Here is a 21375-nt window from a genome sequence, read left to right on the forward strand (position 1 = left end):
TAGGACAATGAGTTATGCCATCTGTAATTGTTCGGAGAGGAGAATTTGTGTGTCCCGGTGCAAGCATGTGCATACGCTCTATTAGATCTTAGCTTCAATTCTTATTTCCACAGGATTAAAAACAGATAAAAGTTATTAAATCAAACTAAATAAAAACCCAGCAGGAACCACATGGGTTTTCACGATGATGCTGCGCAGCTGCGGTGTTGAGTAGCAAGGAAATGAAATGGATATTCTCCCCGGCCATTTGCACATACTTAGAAACCACTTTAATTTGTGTACAGATAATTCTTTCGGCGCGAGAGGGGATGACATGCAGCAAAGAGCCTGGGGTTGGGTTTGAACCAAGGCCAGCTGCGTGAAGGATTATAGCATTCTTTATGAGGCTAAGTGAGCCACCGGGGTGCCCCAGGAGCCACTTTATTTGACGAGCCAAAGACGTTCTTCAATTCTTAATAGAAAATGGAAGTCATGTTTCTCTGACCGACCAGCATCTTGTGTCAGGTAATTCGATTAGAGTTCTATTTCTATAGAGCGTATGCACATGCATAAAGTGAGTGGCAAATCGAGTGGCAAAGTGAGTTTAACATAGTTTAACGTTGTTTAATGCAATCAGATGGGACTTTTCTCTTTGGATGTATGGTCTGTCAGACGCATACCCTCTATTTATTCAAAATATAGTAAAATATTGGTGTGATTTAAGTGTATTCTTAAACGTAGTCTCCTCTGTGGATTCCTGCTGTGGCAAGTGTACCTGCTGTGGCAAGTGCTGAAGAAATGTGGATGTCGACCCAAGTTTCTCACCATCCTTGGACAGTTTAATTCCAGTATGATGGCCAGAGTGGTAGTAGTGGGGAGGCACAGTTCTGAGCCCTTTAGTGTACAGACTGGAGTAAGGGCTGTGTGCTACAGTAGCTCCAGTCATGTTCAACATCTTCCTGGTCTGTGTTACTACACTGTTACAGAGGATGATGGAGGAACAGGCTGGAGTCACCATTGACTTCAGGCTGGATGGTAACCTGTTCAATATCAGGAGGTTACAGGCAACCACCAAGTTGAACTCTGAAAGAAATCATCAAATTACAGTATGCCGATGACTGTGCCCTTGTAGCCCACACATCAGAGGCCCTACAGAGCACTCTCTCGGCAGCTGTAACTGCATACAGAAGAATGGGTCTGACGATCAACACCCAGAAAACAGAGATCATCTGTCAGTTGAGTGCTGGCCTCCATGCCAGCCAACAACATTCACAGCAGGAGGGCAATTAAGACCACACTGAAGAGAGGCCGGATCAACCCCTCTTCACTGGAGGAACTCGCTTCCTGTCACAACCTCTGGCGTTCTCGCTCCGCACAGGGAGTGCAGTATATGGAAAGCGAGCGCACACAACACCGTGCAGCAAAGCATGCAAAGAGGCATGCCCGCAAAGCTACCCCTGTTCCCCCCAGTACAGTGCGTGCGTGCGTGCGTGCGTGCGTGCGTGCGTGCGTGCGTGCGTGCGTGCGTGCGTGCGTGCGCGCAGTCCATCTGAGTATCGTGGACCGTTCTAGTCACTCCTTGTGGGGGATTTGAGCTCTGGGCACAGATTCAGCCACAACATTATACAGTGAAGTTGTCATGTTGTATTTGTGAACCTGTTCGTTTCATCCCAAGCTGCCATGTCCTCCGTCGCAGTAAGAAATCCATACAATCCATGTGGGAGAGACATACTGTAGGGTAATACAGCTGAGAGGGGAACAGTTTAGGAGAGACAGACAGCAGGAAAGCTGAGAGCGGTTTATGTACAGCAGTGTTGATTTTGGCAGGAAATCTTGATCTAGTTTTAGTCATAGACTATTGAAGTCTCACGAATTTAGACACCAAGCTTAAAACGACTTGTCTTGATTCTACTGCAGGATATCTTCTCCACTAGTCCCTCCTTAACATTTTAGTCTAGTTTTTGTTGGCACAATTGTCAGTATATTTAGTCATAGTTTTAGTCGGCATAGCTTAGTTTTAATTTAGTTTTCGTCAGTGAAAAAAAGGTTGTCATTATGTTGCGTTTTTATTGTGATATGGATTCCCTCGCAGTCTGAATTGAATTGAATTGAATTGAATTGAATTGCATTGAATTAGCCCTTCGCTAACCCCACCCCAAAAGTGATTGTCTAATGCCAATCCAAATAGTTTTGCAACCGTTGCTAAGGATGGCAAGCTTTCGACACCAGCTGTCAATGTTATTTTGCATGGCTGTGTTGTTAAACACATGTGTACACAGCTTAATGCCGAGAATGTTACACGACTGAGCCACCCAGGTGATGACAATAATACTAATGACCGTAGTCTTACCGTGCATTACATGAAAACTCCTGTCGGGCGGTGGTTAAAGTTGATTGAGTTCGATACATCAGACTTAGAGACAGTGTACTCAGGGCCACTGTGATTTGTGATGAATTATTAACACGACAACACTATACTAGTACTACACTAACCCCTGCTGTACAGTACATGAGTAGGAATCGCTGCTCTGGTCTCTGCAGTAAGTCCTTTAGTCTGGGGCTCTTACTGCAGTGACATCATAGTATTGTCCCGGGATCAGAGAAGCTGCAAGTCTTTTACTCCCAGAGATTAGTTTCAGCTCTAGTCAGGTGTGCAAGCTTCTGACACCTCTAGTCGCTCTTTAAGATGGCAATCAGTGACCTCTGATTTGGGTAAGCCTGCTTGTCACACTCTGCTGTCTTGATGTATGGCTGCCGTGGTGGCAATACCTGGCAACAGGAGAGAGGAGAGGAGAGTGAAAAACTATCGGGGGGAAGCAAACAAGAGGATGATTGGAGGACAGAAACCAGTGGTCCGGGACCGGGGACCACCAGTGGTCCTTAATAGGGGTTCCAGGTGGTCCCCAGCTAAATGATGGAAGAGTTGGTAACCTAATGGACCCTTATTGTAGACCTTTAACTCTTGAGAGCATAAAATGAAACCAAATGGACCCTTACGGGTCCATTTGGTTTAATTGTATGCTATCAAGAGTTAAATTATTGTTAAACATATGCATTACTTAATTCATAAGAAGTCTACACAATTACAGAATGTAGAAGAATTGTTATTTTGATTGTTTGCCATGGAATTGTGGACACCAATGACCACAAAATAGTATTTGGTCTTGGGTCTGAGAGGCTAAATCTCATCAAATGGCCCATATCAAGGCCCATAAATAATGGGCCTTGATATGAAAAGGGTTGAAAACCCTGTACATGAAGAGAGGAGTGGAGTGCAGTGAATGTAATTATGCTGCTCATATATAAGCTCATGCTTTTGCACTGACCAAAGGACACTGTCTTGTTTGCCATTGCACTGTTCATTTTTATTTATTTTGTTGCTTTTATGACGAGATACAGTGAGACACTTACAGTTGGAGGCCATCGATATTGTCCTTTTCTTTTTGCTGAGGTTTGCGTGATCTGCGCAAAAGGACAGTTAACCCATTTTGGGCGGGAACCCCTTTTGGTGTTTTAAACATTATGTTATAATTTAGCTATTGAAAAATAGCAGATCTACAAGCTCATAGCGCGCCACCGAGTGGCGCGCTACGAGCTTGTAAGTCTGCTATTTTTGAAAAATCGTGAAAATATTTATTTCAGAAAACTGGAGGATTTAGAAGGATTTTTTTTTTAATTTTGAGGTCAGGCCTAAATGGGTCAAATGATAAGGGACAATATCGGTGGCACCCAACTGTATGACATTCTGCCACTGACTGACTGTAATGGACACTCGTATTTATTAGTACCTTTTCTTTTCATACTCTTACCTGTAAGTTGTAACCTTAACTGCTGTGCCGCCGTCGGCCGAATGATTTTCCCCCACGGGATAATAAAGGTATCGATCTGTCTGTGCATCCGTGCGTGCGTCCGTCCGTCCGTCTCTCCATCCATCGTTGCGCTGTGAGAACCTGAGGTTGAATACAACTCCCATCATGCCTTGCATGTGTGTCAGGTCGGGGGTATAGGGTTAAGCATTTAGTGGTATAGCTTTAGGGATGTTGTCTGCACACCTGTGGCGCCGTCGAGCAGACTTACTGTATGTGGCTGAATTGTTAATAAAGAAAAGGTCTCCAGATGCACAACAAGGACATAAATGTCAAGCTGCTGACGGTTACAATATTATAATAAATATACAAGTGTATAGGATGACCTTTTCCTATGGTTGTATTCATGAATACGAATGTTGTTTTCCATTTTGCACCATTTTCTTTTTTTTAATTAAAAGGCCACTTCACCCCTTTTGCAACCAGAGCCTATTTTAATGATGTTTAGGACACAAGAAACACTTTCCTGTTGGGTTTGTATGTGTGTAATATGTTTTTTTTTAGTCATGACGCCATGTCCATGACCAAAAACCTGCCATGAAAATGTGGTCTCACCTTCCTGGACTACAAAGTCACACCTCCATGCAACCTCCCCCACTTCCACAAGGAGAGGAAGTGTTCTAAAGCATTATGGGCATTGTAGGAATTCAGCAATCTAGTCAAACACACAGACTTCATTATTTTTCTGGCCATACGGTGCACATTTCAAATTGTGCTACTGTTCTAAACATTGAGTGACTGCAGTTTATTCCAACAGTGGTGAAATGTCCCTTTAAGGACATGTCAATTATGATTAAATCCAATGATGAATATTGTCATTGAACTGTCTGATGGACTGGTCCACTCGTATTAACAGCCTACCTCCGACCCGCCGTCGCCCTCTTTAGAGAAATAGACTCCAATGTATACTCCATCACTTGTTCTCGGATCAATACAGCTCATATGGGCTGGTCCTGATCTGCCATGCATTTCCACTCCTGGCAGGGATTTGACCTGCAAATGATTCCACTCTCTCTTCATGACGATTAATAACAGGCAACGTGTGGGTCTCTGATTCGCTATGGACCCCAGCCAGGCACTTAGCATCTCCAGGGTCTGCCGGAACCATTTGTCATAAACAAGGTCGGCATGCAGTCAAACCCCAGATGGTGAAAACAAACTGCGACAGCCACCCCCCTTTCACCCCCACCCTCACCCATATAACCTCACCCCTCTAGGAAATCAACCCACACCGCAAGCCAAGCCTGCTGAATGTTTTCTGTTGCTGTTTCTATGTCTGTCTACTCCATCAGCCACATTGTTAGGCAATCGAACATTTTCTAAAAGTTTGAGTGTCCAGTATTGAACAGTGTACTTTCTACTCTTCCTTTGTATACGCAGTGCAGTGCCCTTCCATATCTTTACCATCTTTACAAACTCACTTCCTCCCTAGCCTCGGTCCCAGCCTTACTCATCTGCGAAGAGAAAAGCGTGGTCACAACCTATAAGACAGAGAGTGTATCGGTGGACGTGTATTTGTACAATCCATATAAACTTGGAATTCTTGCGTATACCTGACCTTTTATGTCCCCTCTTAGTCATTTATCTTTCATTCATTGTGCTGATTGTATGTGAGCAGGCAGCAGGCCGGGCACCAAGCCTTGTCAAAACACCACTAACTGATGATGAGTGTCACGTTGCAGCCCACATGGCCGTCTCTCTCCTGCAGGGTAATGACATTTACACTGCAGGAAACTAACTCATTGTGCCAACTGGCCGCAGCGCCCGGCTTATCCACAAATTACAAAATGACATAAACCACGTTGATTTTTCCACAATTGGACCGACCAAACTATAGTTGTAGTATAGAATAGATCCTCCCCAAATAGCATGGTGACCCGCCAGGCAACCAACCAGTCCAAGCTGGGCAGAATTTGCCCGGTGGCTGGTGACATTTCCAGTACATTTATTTACCGGTAAGTGCTGTACTTAAGTACAATTTTGAGGCATTTGTACTATATCTCGGATCCAAATATTGTACTTTTACTCCACTACATTTAGTTTACTAGTTACTTTGTAGATTGTATTGTTATTATTACAAAACATACATTAACCACTTCATCCCTATGCACTGTATAGTACATTTCACCCATTTGAAAATAGCCGATCAACAAGCTCACATCTCAAGTTGAGATGTGACACACATATTGTTTACAGGGACAACACAACACATGTCATCAAATCTTCCTGCCTCCAGTTGCTGATGGTTTCATTATCTATAGTACTCAGAGATGCCATGTACTTCTAGAAGGATTAGAGCAGTGTTGATTTTGACAGCACATTTTGATTTTAGTTTTAGTCATAGTCTTTTGAATAAAATGTTTTAGTTCTCGTCATATTTTAGTCATCTGAAATGTTGTAGTGTTAGTCTAGTTTTATAGTATATAGAACGATATTAGTCGACTAAATGTACAGTTGATTATGTCGACAAAAATGCATTTTGTGCCCTGATGGCAGATGGCAGAAGATAGCAGATCTACGAGTCACAGTGTGACGCGTTGTCAGCTTATAGATCTGCTATTTTCAGAGCGCAACACACCGAGTGCAACCAAACATAAAGTGACATTTTAGTGTAGTGTAGTTTTTATTTTTTAAACTAAATTGTCAATATATTTAGTAGCGTTGTTTCGATTTACAGTTCAGTCAGGACAACTCAAGAATGGATGGAATATATATTTATTGAATATATAAAATGAGCAATATATTTTTTTACGGTTTGGCGATGAATTGGATCTGCTTTTTAGGTACTCAGATCAAGCGCATCAGTCCCAACCATAGGGACTCTGAATCCCCCGTACCTAAACAGTAGATCCAAAACGACAGGTTGTAGCTGAGGTGGAGGAGGGTGAGACAGGTTGTAGAGGAGGTGGAGGAGGGTGAGCAGCAAAACTTTAGCCTACGGCAGCGCAGCAGAATCAGCAGCAGCAGCAAGCAAGCAGGAGGAGGAGGAGTGCAAACCCTTCCAGTTTAAATAGCCGGTATGAAGATGGAGTGAGTGTGTGATTGCCTGAGTGAACCATGTGAGTGAGAACGTGATGCTGAGGCGGCCCAATTAACGCCGGCAGCAACTGCACTGAGGTTTCCTGACTGAACTTGCTCTGCGCATGTCTGTGACAGCTAGGCGCGATGCTCATTAGTATTTGTCTAGTTTTCGTCTGTGAAAAAGGTAGTCGATGAACATTCATACATTCAATCATAGTTTTAGTCGACGAAATCAACACTGGATTAGACCTGTTGTCGACACTCGACACACAGCCATTTACAGAGAGTGGACAGTCCTTTTCTCTTAGTATTATATGTTCTTTTGTTGAAACAGACGATAGGAAAGCAGAGAGCAGCAGGACAGGACATGGCAGAAGAGGATTCATTGATCGCAGAGACATGAAAGATCCAATCAATAATAGTATACATTCATGCAGACACCTAAACACCTAAACATGGGCACTCTAAATGGATTGTGGCAACCCTATGTATTGATCCAGCTGCTATTCAGCCAGCTCTTTATGGTGGACTTCACGTTTACAATAGAGCTAATTGACATACATTAAGGCTTGCAGGTGACCCATTACACACTTTCACTTTTCAATGTTTTATTTTGGTCAGTTCACCATGCGACGGTACATTCCAAGTGTATACTATTCATTTTGAATATGGCATAGTTATGACCAAAAAAAAGTCAAGCTGAAGCAATTTATATAAAATAGCAATGGTTTTAGACATTTTCCTTTTGACAAGATGTGAGATTTCCGACACATAACTGCTGCAGAATATAAAAATCACACCCGTGTGAAGTGAGTGGTGCGACCCCGGGGGGTCCTGGAAGTTCCAGACCCCCAGGAACGCGCCCAGGGGGCTGGCCAGGTTACTGGCGAGCCGCCCCGCGTCCGAAGCGGTCGAGAAATTACAGTTACAGTGTGGGGGTCCCCGGGGGGTCCCCGGAACACCCATTCCCCCCAGGAACGGGCCCAGGGGGCTGGCTACCGCGTTGGGGTCCCCAGGGGGTCCCTGTACTGTACTGTACTGTACTGTACTGTACTGTACTGTACTGTACTGTACTGTACTGTACTGTACTGTACTGTACTGTACTGTACTGTCACACCCATAATCATCGTGTGTGTATATGTGTGTGTGTGTGTGTGTGTGTGTGTGTGTGTGTGTGTGTCTCCGTGCGTGCGTGTGGTGCGTGCGTTAGGCTGTGCAACAGTGACACTTGGTGGTGAAAACCAACCGATAGGTACAAAGTCTGTGGCACTCCCTCTGGTGGAGTAACTGTGCAGTGACTGACTAGATTGACTAGATTGGCTGCAATGGTTGTCACCTTCTTTATAATTCTGTTGACCGTACACATACAGTACACACACCACTAGTTTTCACACAACACATCCACACATACTTCTGTATGAGATTATTATTTATTTCCCTGAATAATGCCTACAGTGTAAGGCAGACATCTCATGCAGTTTGCAGCAATGGAACATGCGTTGGCTGTCCAAGCGTCTCTTAACGGAAGACAAGTATAAAGACAGAAGCAATGGGTAAAAGCTGTCAGCTTGGAGAGATAAACAAAAACAATAATTTGCAACCCGGTAATTATTCATGATATTTCACAATCATATTATGCATGTATTATTTTCTTTTCACTAATCTGTGTGTGTGGTGTGTGCGTGTGCGTGTGCGTGCGTGCGTGCGTGCGTGCGTGTGTGTGTGTGTGCGTGCGTGCGTGCGTGTCTGAATAATTTGTGTGTGTGTATGTATGTGCATGCGTGCACACACTCACATTCTTTTGACGGCTGACCTTCATATCCCCTGAGTCATCTATATTACACTCATTTTGCTGATTGTGAGCAGACACGTGTGTGTGTGTGCGTGCGTGCGTGTGTGCGTGCGTGCGTGCTACAAGGCCCACAACCCACAAGTGACACAGGCATTTGTCAGCGTTATCAGCTCCCCCGACATTGCCAGGGTTTTTGTTCTGACTACAGTACATGCACAACATTTAAATCAGCATGCCATGTTCTAGGTTATTGTATTGATGAAATAGGCCCTCCTTTGATCCCCCCCCCCCCCCCCCCCTCTCTCTCTCTCTCCCTACCCCTTCCATCTCCCTCGCTTCGTCTCTCTTTCTCTATCGCACACTACAGGAACCGTTCCCAAACAGCGCCAATTTGCGCAGGTGTCTATTGACCTGTTTTCTATAACCCAGGCCATATAAGTCTTCACATTTTGTGTGTGCATAAATTCCTTCTCCTCTTGCTGTGTTGCCAGTTTTGCAAGAGAAACAACTGGCCATGGAGTCCAAGAAAACAAGCAGATCTCACAGCGACACATTGTGAGGTTGTACATCTGTAATAAAAAAATAAACATATTGGGAATAAATTGAAATATTTTGAAGAATTTTAAAACATTTAAACAAAAATGGCACAAAATATTTTTAGATGGATGTCCGTGGACAATTACATATTAATCTGGGGTTCCTTGATGTGAAGAAATGTGGGAACCACTGGTTTAAATAATATTAGGAAGCAAGCCCAAATAAGCAACTACTGTATACACTTTAGAAACAAGCCCAAAAAAACACAACCAGAAACTACCAATCGTTAATTTACAAGTGACTTTACAGAAAAACAAGCCAAAGGTCGCTTATAATAAGCAGACATGGCAACACTGAAGGAAGTGAAGCACACACACACACACACACACACACACACACACACACACACACACACACACACACACACACACCAGTACCTTCCTGCCGAAACAGGTGAATATTTGGGCGGCTGGTCTCCTTCTTGTACCTTCTTCATCATCATCCTTCGAGTGCCCTCGAGATCTGCGACACAAGCTGCTTCCACTGGTCTCTGTTGGTCATTGCCACACCAAGTTCATTCAAAGTCAGTCCTGTGTCCCTACTCAGAACATCTGGAAATGTGAGAGGTCGTGTTCCTCTTGATGGGCAGGGTAGTCTCCACAGAAGAATATCCGAAATGACCTGGTCTTTTGCTCTGTGGCAGTGTCCAGCAAAGCGGAGTCTTCTTTCTGCCACAACAACTGAGATGGGAGGGGTGCCTCCATAAATCTGAGCTTTAGTGGGATGGTCCTTCCATGAGAGGTTCTGGACACGCATGAGGAGTCTTGTGTATGTTCCGTCAAGACGATCCCGAAACTCCTTATTCATTGTCCATGTTTCGGCACCATAAAGAAGGATACTTTCCACACAGGCTTTGAACAGGTTGATCTTGGTAGCTCTTGAGATGTCTGACTAGTGCCATATAAGATGTAGCTTATTACAAGCACAAGTACCTTCTTATGGCTCTCCATTCAACATTAAAGTATAGTTGCACAGTTAGGGACAACTCCTCTTTAACTAGACAGTTCAATCTGCAGAACTCTTTCTTCCATCTGAGGCTGATAAAATGAGATGGAAGAAGATGCGTGTAAGTGTAAGGTTTAAGTAGTTTAAGTAGTTTAAGTCTCAATTTATTTTGCTAGGTCTGTAACTTCTCTTTGAGAATAATATAGCAGGAAAGGCAATGCTAGTGTATCAAATGCCTTCCTATCCAATCATCTTGACTGGTAGAAATTAGATTTTATTTTTCTTGAACTGTGCATCCCACTACTGGGAATGCTGTCATTTTCATTGAAATGAGACAAAAATATGATCTCAACGGCTCATTACTGTGCCGCGGCTGCACTGTGGCATTCGATTCTTAGATTGTCTCTTTAACAAAGTTGAAATTGTCTGGCAGAGAGATTCAAAACACAATTTATTTCCTTCCATTTCGCAAGGTAATGGTATCATTTAACGTTGCGGTGATGTCACCTTTCTCCCCGTGAGATCAGGGAGCAATCTAGGCAACGAACAGAAGTCTTCCAGCTTGTTTACATTTGACTTCAACCAACAGTAAGTTATCATTATGTCAACCAGCCGAAGGCAGGCAAGAGATTACGTCTGTCTGATAGGTTGATATAACTCGATTGATATACCTTGATCCTGAGATTAGATCTCCATGTCTGTCTGTCTGTCTGTCTGTCTGTCTGTCTGTCTGTCTGTCTGTCTGTCTGTCTGTCTGTCTGTCTGTTCTACGCATGCATATTTTGTGCTAATCTTACTATCCACTAAACAGGACATGTACATGTATTGTACAGTACGTGCTGGCTGCCAGTAGGTTATAAGGAAGACAACTGTTGTGTTTGGAATAGAAACACTTTGACATCCTAACAACCACGCATGTGTAAACCCCACTAGTGCATCTAGTCATTATGTTGCCTTGTTTTACTTGTTGTTTGTCTCACTCCCCCAAAAACTTTCCATGTCGTTGTCTGCTTTGATGTGTGGAGGCTGTGATGGAGCATTGATTGCACCTACAATCATTGTGTCTGTGGTCTCCTATCAGGGCTGTGCTCGACTCTGGCAGGGACACATTTTGATTGTTGATTGCGTCGTGTTTGACAGGAGGCTGACATGAGGATAGAGATGGTTGTTTCTCTGTATAGCTTTCGGGAACATCACCTGCAAGGGTCTTATTGTGCCGCTGATATTACTGGATGCTCTCTAGATTCTAGTTTTCTATACCCTTTTTTCTATACACTCTAGATTCTAGTTTTCTATAGGCCTACCCTTTTTTCTATACACTCATGATTCTAGTTCTTAACTTCTTACTGCTGTTTGTTTTTATACAAATAGATTCTCACTGATGGAAAAAGTACAAGACAGTGATTTTCAACTTTTTCATATGAAGGTCCATTATTAATTCTGCATTTGAGCCACGGACCGCCATTTGATGAGATTTAGCCTCGACTCAGACCCACAACTTTAAAAATATTATCGTTGAATAAGATTTTGCCCACAATTCCATGCTGTATTGATGTTACTGTACCATAGGGGAGATAGCAGCCAAAGGTTGATCAAAAAACTATTATTCTACAATTGAGTACCACAGACGAAAAACAGTCTAAATTTTATTCTGACCCCTCCGCGAAAAGGCCTCGTTGTCCTGAACCCTTATCTATCATTTATACATTATGGATCAATAGTGTGGACTTAGTTTTTCGTCTGTGGCATTCAATTGTGCAGACTTATTGTAATTATAAGTAATAGGCCCTACTGATGTCAAACAATAATTTAACTCCAGAGTGTCCAGAGTTAAAGAACTAGGGTCCATTTGGTTACCAACCCTCCGTCATTTAGCTGCATGGGGACCACCTGGAACCCCCTCACGGAACACTGGCGGCCCCCGGACCACTGGTTGAGAACCACTGGTATAAGAGAACTGGTTTTGATTCGATCACACACCTAGAATCAGCGTGTTGTCTGCTACCAATTTAGAATGTTAACTTTCTCTCTATGTCCCTCCTCCTCAGAATTATTTCTCATGTAAAGAAGAATTGTGCCTCTGTTGTTGTTTCTTGCAGATGATAACTGTAGGCTGAGCGACTACCAGAGACTAAAAGCCAAGGTCCTAGAGCTCCACGACAGAAGGTACCTGCAGGGGACCGATGCCTACGGCGGCCACAAGGACAACATGGCCGCCAGGAAGCAGCTGGTGGACGTGATGTTCAAACGCTTCGACGCGGACAGCAGCGGTCGCATCGACAGCAGCGAGCTCTCACAGGTGAGGAACACAGCTGTTGTACTTGAGGCTCCGCAAGCGATGCACCGCGCACGGGGGGCTCACTCGCCCAAAGCTATAGCCTGGGTAGTGATTTAACTCGCTTATAGTTAATTTTCAATGAGACCTGCGTTTTTTTTTCCTGTACACGTGGAGAAGTCGAGGTGCAACAATGCAAGCGTATTTACGTGGGCGCGGTCCCGTGAAATTGTCGCGCGCGTTCTCGTTTCGTGCACACGCCCGTGACTCACCAGACCTGGATTCTGCTTAGCTTTTTTTTCCTGCTTGCAGCCCCTCTTGAGCAGACCTGTTGTTGATCCAGGCAACAACGTCTGCGTTCATCCGTTTGAAAGGACCATAACTCTGCAATTGAATGCCACAGACGAAGTCCACACTATTGATCCATAATGTATAAATGATAGATAAGGGTTCAGGGCAACGAGGCCTTTTCGTGGAGGGTTGGCCACCCATTTTACATTTGAGATCAGCCCGGAGAGTGACATCATCCCTGTCCGGTGTTTCCATCTGTGGGAGTGGGAGACCTCATCATCATCATCATCATCATCGCTATGATAATATAATCATAATTAAAGCTTTAAGTAAAACAAGTTTATCTTTCAATAGTCATAGCCATTCAATATAAGTCTATAATATAAAAAACATTTTATTTTGACTAGATCATCCTTCATGTAGACGTCATGAATGATGCTGTGCCTTCTAAGGATGCTACTGTGAGATATTTCCATTTTATTTTAGTATATCTATCCATCATCTGGGCCAAATAAACATAATGATTTATGTAGTCATGTTTTAAATTTACCCATCTTGACATCTGCTGTCTTCCTGTCGCTGTGCCCAGCCTCTTGTTCTTCTGTGTGGTAGCTGGGGGCTAAAGGCCACTTATTGAATGTCTCGAGAGTCAACTGAGTAACCTGGTGCTTATAGGAGGTTGGGGAACTTTGACCGAGGCTGCTGACAGTAGACAGCATGATAAAATAAGAGCATGCCTGTGGCTGCTGGCTGAGGAATACATTTTATGCATAACAAATCAATCTGAAGATGGCTTGCGTATAGAATTTATTCGAATGCTAGAAAGGCCTTTGTAGTTTGAGAGAGAGAGGGAGAGGAAGAGAGAGAGGGAGGGAGAGAGAGAGAGAGAGAGAGAGAGAGAGAGAGAGAGAGAGAGAGAGAGAGAGAGAGAGAGAGAGAGAGAGAGAGAGAGAGAGAGAGAGAGAGAGAGAGAGAGAGAGAGAGAGAGAGAGAGAGAGAGAGAGAGAGAGAGAGAGAGAGAGAGAGAGAGAGAGAGAGAGAGAGAGAGAGAGAGAGAACTTTTTTTAATGACTAAAAGTTGAAAGGCCTGTAATCCCTAATTCCGCTCCTCCTGTCTAAAGCCCTGACTCGAATGAGTTTGTTTTAAATGTTTCACACTGAAACTTTAATACCAGACAGACTTGCATAAAGTAATCACAGTACAAATGTTTCACCTAAAAATAATTAAACTTTATAGTGAGACGTAAGTCCGGAAAATCAAATGAATGAATGTGAACTGGCGTGCAAATCCAACCAAATCGGGTTCAAGTGCAGCTAGGACAAAGAAATGGCTACAACTTACTATAATAAGCCCACCTGAATTGGTATGAACTAATGTGAATTAATGTTGTATATAACATGGGGGTGGGGGGTGCAGGTTGATATACCTCAATCCTGAGATTAGCTCTCCACTGTGTGCACCTTTTATAGTTAAGCATAAGATATTTGAATGATTTGATGATTTCTAACTAAAGCATGAAAAGGAGTACTTGTATTTAATTACAGATACTTTACTTGTTCATAATCTTCTGCTATCTGAACCCGACCTGACCCCAGACCTGTATCTGAGCTGTGAACACAACCAGTCTTTCATATAGTAAAACAATCTACAAATGTTGAGAAAATACTCAACATTTATACGACAACTGTTAATTGTAAAAGATGGTTTCCGCGTGACTGACTGGCTAATGCTCCATTACCTTTCAGATGGAGTGATAATTTGGCACCGGCAGAAGCTACTTTCTAAACATACATTAACAGGCCTTTTTTTTCCATCAGCGATATGTCTCAGTTCATTTAGCTCAAAGGGGTCTAGCTGGTTAAACAGCTGGTGTGTCTGTCCATGGCCACCTTTCTAATCACTTTAATATCCTCTTTCTACCGTAACCAGTGGCACGACAACTCTACTACGTGTGCTGATTGAGGATGTGTCATGAAACATTTCTGAGAGAGTTGAAGGATCAAACGTCAGTGATTCCAAGAGTGCTCACTCATGAATTTCTGGGAGGCCACCAATGATTTTGGATAATTTATTGCCCTGTGAAAATTACATCAAAGGGATAAAGTTTGGATTCAATACTTGGAGTTTAAAGTAAACTCTCACGCAAACCACAAAACAAATACACTCGCACGCACGCACGCACGCACGCACGCACGCACGCACGCACGCACGCACGCACGCACGCACACACGCACACACACACACACACACACACACACACACACACACACACACACACACACACACACACACACACACACACACACACACACACACACACACACACACACACACACACACACACACACACCTGACTGAGCAAATGCAATTCAGCCATTCTGATACTGATACAAAGTTATTTCAAAGTCAGGTTTGTAGCACAAACACAACCTCAGCAGCTTTCTTTGTAAGACTGGGCCAGCCAGTCCAGATGGAAGGGCAGATTATAGTTCTACTTCCATTAAGTTGTCCTTATAACTGATAAAACAGCAGAGGGAGAGAGAGAAAACAGGGAGAAAACAAATGAGAAACGTACAAAGGGTCTCATATACTGCAACACACCTCACCTCAAGGTGACATTGTAATTAATAGTTAGGGAACGTTAGCCAAATTTGTGACAAATCTGTGAATGAATTGCTTACCAATAGCTTTCTTCACAAATGTGTTCATAAAGGTGTCTACTACACCTTTGTGATACATAGCCTCGGAAACCCAGTTTTTATTTCCAGGGAGAAAAAAAAGACAGAGACCACTTCAATTCGGCATAGAGTAGTAGTGCAAACGTCGATCACGCTCTGCTGATTTCTGATCGTCTGCACCTTTGTTAAATTGATGCACACACGCACACGTACACACACACTCCTCTCTCTCTCTGTCACTCTAATTAGTCTCATGTCGCGCAGCTGCGTCTAGATTCTCCCGGCGGATCCTGCCGGGAGCTGCCTATGCCATAGAAACCATAGGTGGACCCCGGCTACCTTTGTGATGACTGAGTCATCACATTTGGGAAAAAGTAGCTATTGCTGTTTTTAGGAGTGTTTTCCGTGCAAATTGCAAAACAAATGGTTGCAATGTATATTTAGAATCATGAAAAACCAGCAAAATGAAAATGTTGCCTGCATATAGGTTGTTTTAATGGTACCCCAACACAAAGTTTCCCAAGGGAGTTGGCTTGGAACAAATTGAGAGTGAATACATTTGTGAAGAAAGCTATTGGTAAGCATTTATTTCGCAGATTGGTAACTAATTTTGGCTAACTTTCCCTAACTATAATATGATAAATGCAGACCTACAGTATATATGCAGGCATATACTGTAGGTCTACTTCTACTGGAAACACTTCCTAGCCACTAAGTCATGTCCTTATGAATGGGAATCAAAATGTATAATAAATCAACATACAGCAGAAACACAAAGGATCAGATCAGATGGATGGATTCAACCGAAAACACGCTTCTATGTCCTGATGTGTATCCTGCTCCATCATCTTCCTGTTCTAGTTATTTCACTTTGTGTTTGGGTTGACTGAGTGCTTCTGTAAGCCTATAGTGCATACCATATTCTCAGGAGACACTGCAATCCCATGACATAATGGAGCACTAGCAGATGATGTGCAGTGTATGAGTGCAGTTATTCTATACACTATACTGAACAAAATAACCCATCTTCAAATGCAGACCTTGAAGATGTTGCTGTAATCCATATATTTCAAACTCAAGGCCCGGGGGCCAAATCAGGCCCGTGGATGAATTATCTTTGGCCCGCGGGATGATATTTAATTAGTATTAGAACTGGCCCTCTGGTATATTGCACGGACCACCATAATACTACAAGTCTCACAATGCACTGCGAGTGCATTGGCACATATCACATACTATGAAATCAGTGCTTGGTGAGGATCATAGAACAGGAAACTGAGCTTAATAATAATGCATTTTCAGTTTTAAATGCATTTACTTTTTTGCTGTTTGCCTGGGACGTCCTCATGACCGCGGTGCCCGTGTGTTGAAACACAGTCCGGCCCTCGACCTCGACCGATTTCTTTATTTTGGCCCACTGTGTATTTGAGTTTGACATCCCTGCTGTAAATCCAATACGCTAACCCAAACCAAACATATAGCTCGGTGGTTCTCAACCTGTGAGTTTGGGACCCTCAGGGGGGTGACCACATGATTCTGGGGGGTCCCCAGGTGACAATGTTTTCAGAAAGAAAACAAAGAAAAGAGAAAAACCATCACTGTATCAAAAGTAATCAACAAACTAACTGGTCAAACATTGGCCAAATTGTCAAATAATATAAGGAAGAGACCTACAAGCTCACAACACTTCACAACATTTTATTATTTTTATTATCCGTGGAACAGTCAAACTAAATGTGGCCAAATTTGACCGAGGGACTGCCATTGGATTTTTTTGAATTTTCGTTTTTTCATGTCATATAAAAGCAGGGAATCATAGCTTCAAATTGACATATTGGTTGTTCAGTTTGACTCACCAGTTTTGGAGATATGGCTTATACAGTAATGTCTTGCAGAAAACAGTGAGTTGAGAAAACAGGCTTGAAAGGTTCACTACTGTGGTCTCTAACATTACACCTAGCTACATGTTTAAGCATTTATTTCATATTTACATGTCGATTTCAGCTCTGACACTTATTTCAGACATGCTCTATTATGTGAAGAGTCTATGATATTAACTCATTTTGGATAAAATATAAATAAATGTAGTTTTTCTCCTCTGGTGAAAAGCTGGAGGTTGCACGATGGCAGGCTCTCAGTCAAATCTAGTCACAAATGTAATGCCTCAACTCCTACAATTGCAAGTGCTTGTTAGGGTGGGGTCCCCAGTTCAAGACACGCACAATCATTTTGGGGGGTCGCGGCCTGAACAGGTTGAGAACCACTGATCTAGCCCAGGGGTTCTCAACCCGTGGGTCGCGACCCCTCGGGGGGTCGCCAAATTATTTTAGGGGGTCCCCAAATTATAAAAAAAAAAATATATAGATTTTTAAAAAAAAATTATTTTCACGATTTTTCAAAAATAGCAGACCTACAAGCTCGTAGCGCGCCACTCGGTGGCGCGCTATGAGCTTGTAGATCTGCTATTTTTCAATAGCTAAATTATAACAATGCTTAAAACACCAAAAGGGGTTCCCGCCCAAAATGGTTTAAGGTTATTGTAGCAGTCAATTTATATTGGGGGTCGGGAGGGGGCGGGGCGGGGGTCCCGAGACATTGCCAAAGCATTTCCGGGGGTCCCCGGCCAAAAACGTTGAGAACCCCTGATCTAGCCCATCATGTTTCCCATGTATTCTCCAAAACATTCTGGGACAAACGTCACATCTCCACACCCTCTTGTCTAGTGGTGTTTTCAAAATAAACCGATTGGAAATTAAATACAACACATAACAATTATGTTCATGATGATTGTTCTTTGTAAATGTGGACATGTCATCAAGGAGAGGAAATGTACTGTACTGAGTGATCCAGGGTAGTAGGGGACACTGAGGATTAATCAAAAGCAGTCTGAAGCGGTCAGCCATCTCATGTGGCAGATGATCGACATTGATGGATGGATGTACCATCAGTGAGGCACTGAGACAAATCCCATTTCAGACGTGTGACGCATGAGACCGTTTTCTTTTCTTTTTGTCTCCACATTCCACAATGGGCTCTATACACACAGAATAACTCTTCCTACTTCCGGGCCCCATCCCTATACTTCCTTCACAGGTGTTACCGATGATACTAAAAATAGGCTCTGTTCCATTTAGTGTACAGTGGTTCTCAAACCATAACTCTGAGAGTGTACAAATGGAACCATCTATGGCAGCTGACATTGGTGTACAAGTAGTACACTCAAATATTAAATACAAGTCACCTTGGTTTTCAGTACATTGTCACGTTTGGTTAAGAGCAGTTTTCAACAAGTTATACATTGTTATTATGAACGCATAAAAAGGACAAATTTGCGTCTGCAAAAGAGTGACTTGACTCACCATAAATGTGCTTCTGTGTTGAAGGTCATGAAGCAGGAGGGTTTGTCCAAGGACTTGACGGAGTGCAGTCTGTTCGACCTGTTGAAGTACAACGATGTGAACGATGATGAGCATCTGACGAAGGAGGAATTCTACTCTGCCTTCGGTGAGTCCTTGCAAAAGAAAACACAACAGTGACAACACAGAAACCTTCATATGTTGCTGCAAAGATCTGCTTAACTCATAGAACGCCAATGATGTAAAATGATTGTGGTTTTCATGAACTCCTGGCTTTGCCTGGAGCCTAATACAGGTCTGCACACAATGGAGATTTTACGGCTCAGATCAAGCTGGATGAACACAGTGACTATGTTTAGCGGCTCAATAGTAAATCCACATCGCCACCTGGTTAAAATAAGAATATCTTAAAAGACTCTTAGACGATGTTGACATTAGCTTTAGCTGATTTTTGCTAGCTGCTTTTGGGGAGGAGGGGGTGCTCTTCTTCTACAAGCGAAATAGAACGGGAGCTAAGGTGGCAGTCGCTGAACTATCGCTACTGCCCCCTGGCGGTGGATGAGCTTTAATGGACTACGTCACCCATTTTCAACCCATCTTTAATTGGTCCTCACAGGAATATAGAAACCTGACGTTTACTTCCCCACATTGATGATAAAGAAATTAAGTTCAATTCAGCAGTTCCGTGCCTCGGAAGGTTTAGAGACTTTTTAGATGACTAAATGCGTACCCAGTGAATTCAAATGTTACCAAATTAACCTAAAGGGCCTTGCAAATGATGGATATTTTATAGACATGGACACGTATATATCAATCAGTTGATATTTTAATAGACAGTTGACACACAGTGTCAGTGTGCACAGGACACAGAACTAAGTTAAGACATGCAATACTCTGTGTGTGTGTGTGTGTGCCAACTGCTTTAGAGTTATTTACAGCTAGTCCGTAAAAACAAAGCCTTTTGTTAAGAATGCGGCCAGGCACCCCAGGGGTCTGGGTGCTGTCTCTAATCTTGGTAACATCTCAAACTGCTAACCAACAGCTGTGTATGTGTGCAGGGAGCTCCAAGCTCTCTGCTTCTTCTCTGCTCCAGAATTGACATGAATCTACACTGTGTATTTGTGCTTAATCATTTAGACTGGTTAATAATATAGTTTGAACAATTTCATTACATGTGTTCGGCATACTTCATATATAGTATAGATATTGAATTAGTCTTATTTGGTATAAAACATAGAGTGACACATGAGCTGCATGCCATGTGTATGTCCCGCCTCCTCCTTGACCGGAAGAGTCTGTGAGTTTCCAGGGAGGGGGGCGGGACCTAGAAGTTAGTAAATACTTGGACGCAGTGAAACTTCTAGAGAGTCCACACTGATTAGCTACGATGTGACTCCATGTATTTCACGGGGCCTTCCGCCCGTGGAAAGCCTTGTACTGAGTTATTCTGTTCAATAAAGCTGATCAGAATGTGACGACAACCTGCTGGTCTTCTCCTTTCTTCCTTCGACGACCATCACTGCTAACGACACAATTTGGGTAACTTGGTGCTAAATATACATCATAAATGGCGCCCAATGGACTGGAGGAAGATGGTGTAGTTTCTATGCCACGCTGAACGGACCTGCGACCTGCTGGGGGTCACTTTTGTGGCTCTGTGTCGTGGCGGTGATGGGGTGATCGAGGTGAGTTGGGGTGAAGAGGGGGGTCGTCTGCTCAGTGACAACGCGTGTTTTCATTCACCATTGTTTTATTTTTTCTGTAAACGCCAGGCGAGCTAGTCATAAACTTGTCTTTATCCCTTTGAAATTCATTTTTTACGACAATTAAGTACTTTCCTACTTCTTGATAGTCCGTCGTCAAGTGATGGCTGTCATGAAGCATTCCTGGCCAATGTGCAGAGGATGTAGGTTTTTTAAATCTATGTAATTATTGCCTTCTGCTTCGAATAGAAGCGTGGATTCTGATATCCCTTATAGGTTAAGGCAGTTGCAAACTGGACGCGTTTTTCGGGGAAACCGGGAGGCGCGCCTGGTGTGCGATTGTCTTTCATGTCCACTTGCTGTTTGCGTGGCTGCTCTCGTATTAAATGGAAGTGCACAATATTTGGACGGTTTTGTGCGTTCCTGAGGGCAAGCCGAAGGTGTTTAGTAGGATAACTGGGCCCTACGTTGCTGGGTGTATGGAATAGTAGTCTGCTTTTGGATTATTAATATTAATATTTATTAATATTATTCTTCTGAGATTATTGTCGGACTACGCAAGGCCCAGTAAGACGAGCCGGCGTGCGTATTGCAAAACAGGGATTTTGTGACGTATATATATATACGAGGCATATGTGCGCGCACTTCGACGTGTGCGTGTTTTTTCTTGCATTGCTGCTGGGGATATGTGCGGGCATATGGGGATTATTTTTATTAGATTAATTGTGGTTCCTGTTTTGTGCCTGTGCTGTTTTCTCCGTGCGCGGTGGTTTTGTGGGAGGACACGTTGTGCGTTGATGTTTAGGTAGGATGAGATCTCTTATTTTTGTCTGTGGTTCGTTATGGGACCGTATTTGCACCTCCAACAGCT

At 43.2% G+C, this 21375-nt stretch overlaps 1 protein-coding gene across 1 annotated transcript in view; it reads left to right on the forward strand.

Moving 5' to 3' along the window:
- Nucleotides 1-21375, forward strand: part of fstl5 (follistatin-like 5) — a 146129-nt gene that overhangs the window by 55299 nt on the left and 69455 nt on the right. Inside the window, exons 3-4 of the mRNA XM_079525439.1 lie at nucleotides 12300-12499; nucleotides 18829-18949. Of these exons, the coding sequence (XP_079381565.1) occupies nucleotides 12300-12499; nucleotides 18829-18949 (321 nt within the window). The remainder of the gene's footprint in view (nucleotides 1-12299; nucleotides 12500-18828; nucleotides 18950-21375) is intronic.

The sequence above is a fragment of the Electrona antarctica genome (assembly GCF_951216825.1).
Source record: "Electrona antarctica genome assembly, chromosome: 1".
In the NCBI taxonomy this organism is placed as follows: domain Eukaryota; kingdom Metazoa; phylum Chordata; class Actinopteri; order Myctophiformes; family Myctophidae; genus Electrona; species Electrona antarctica.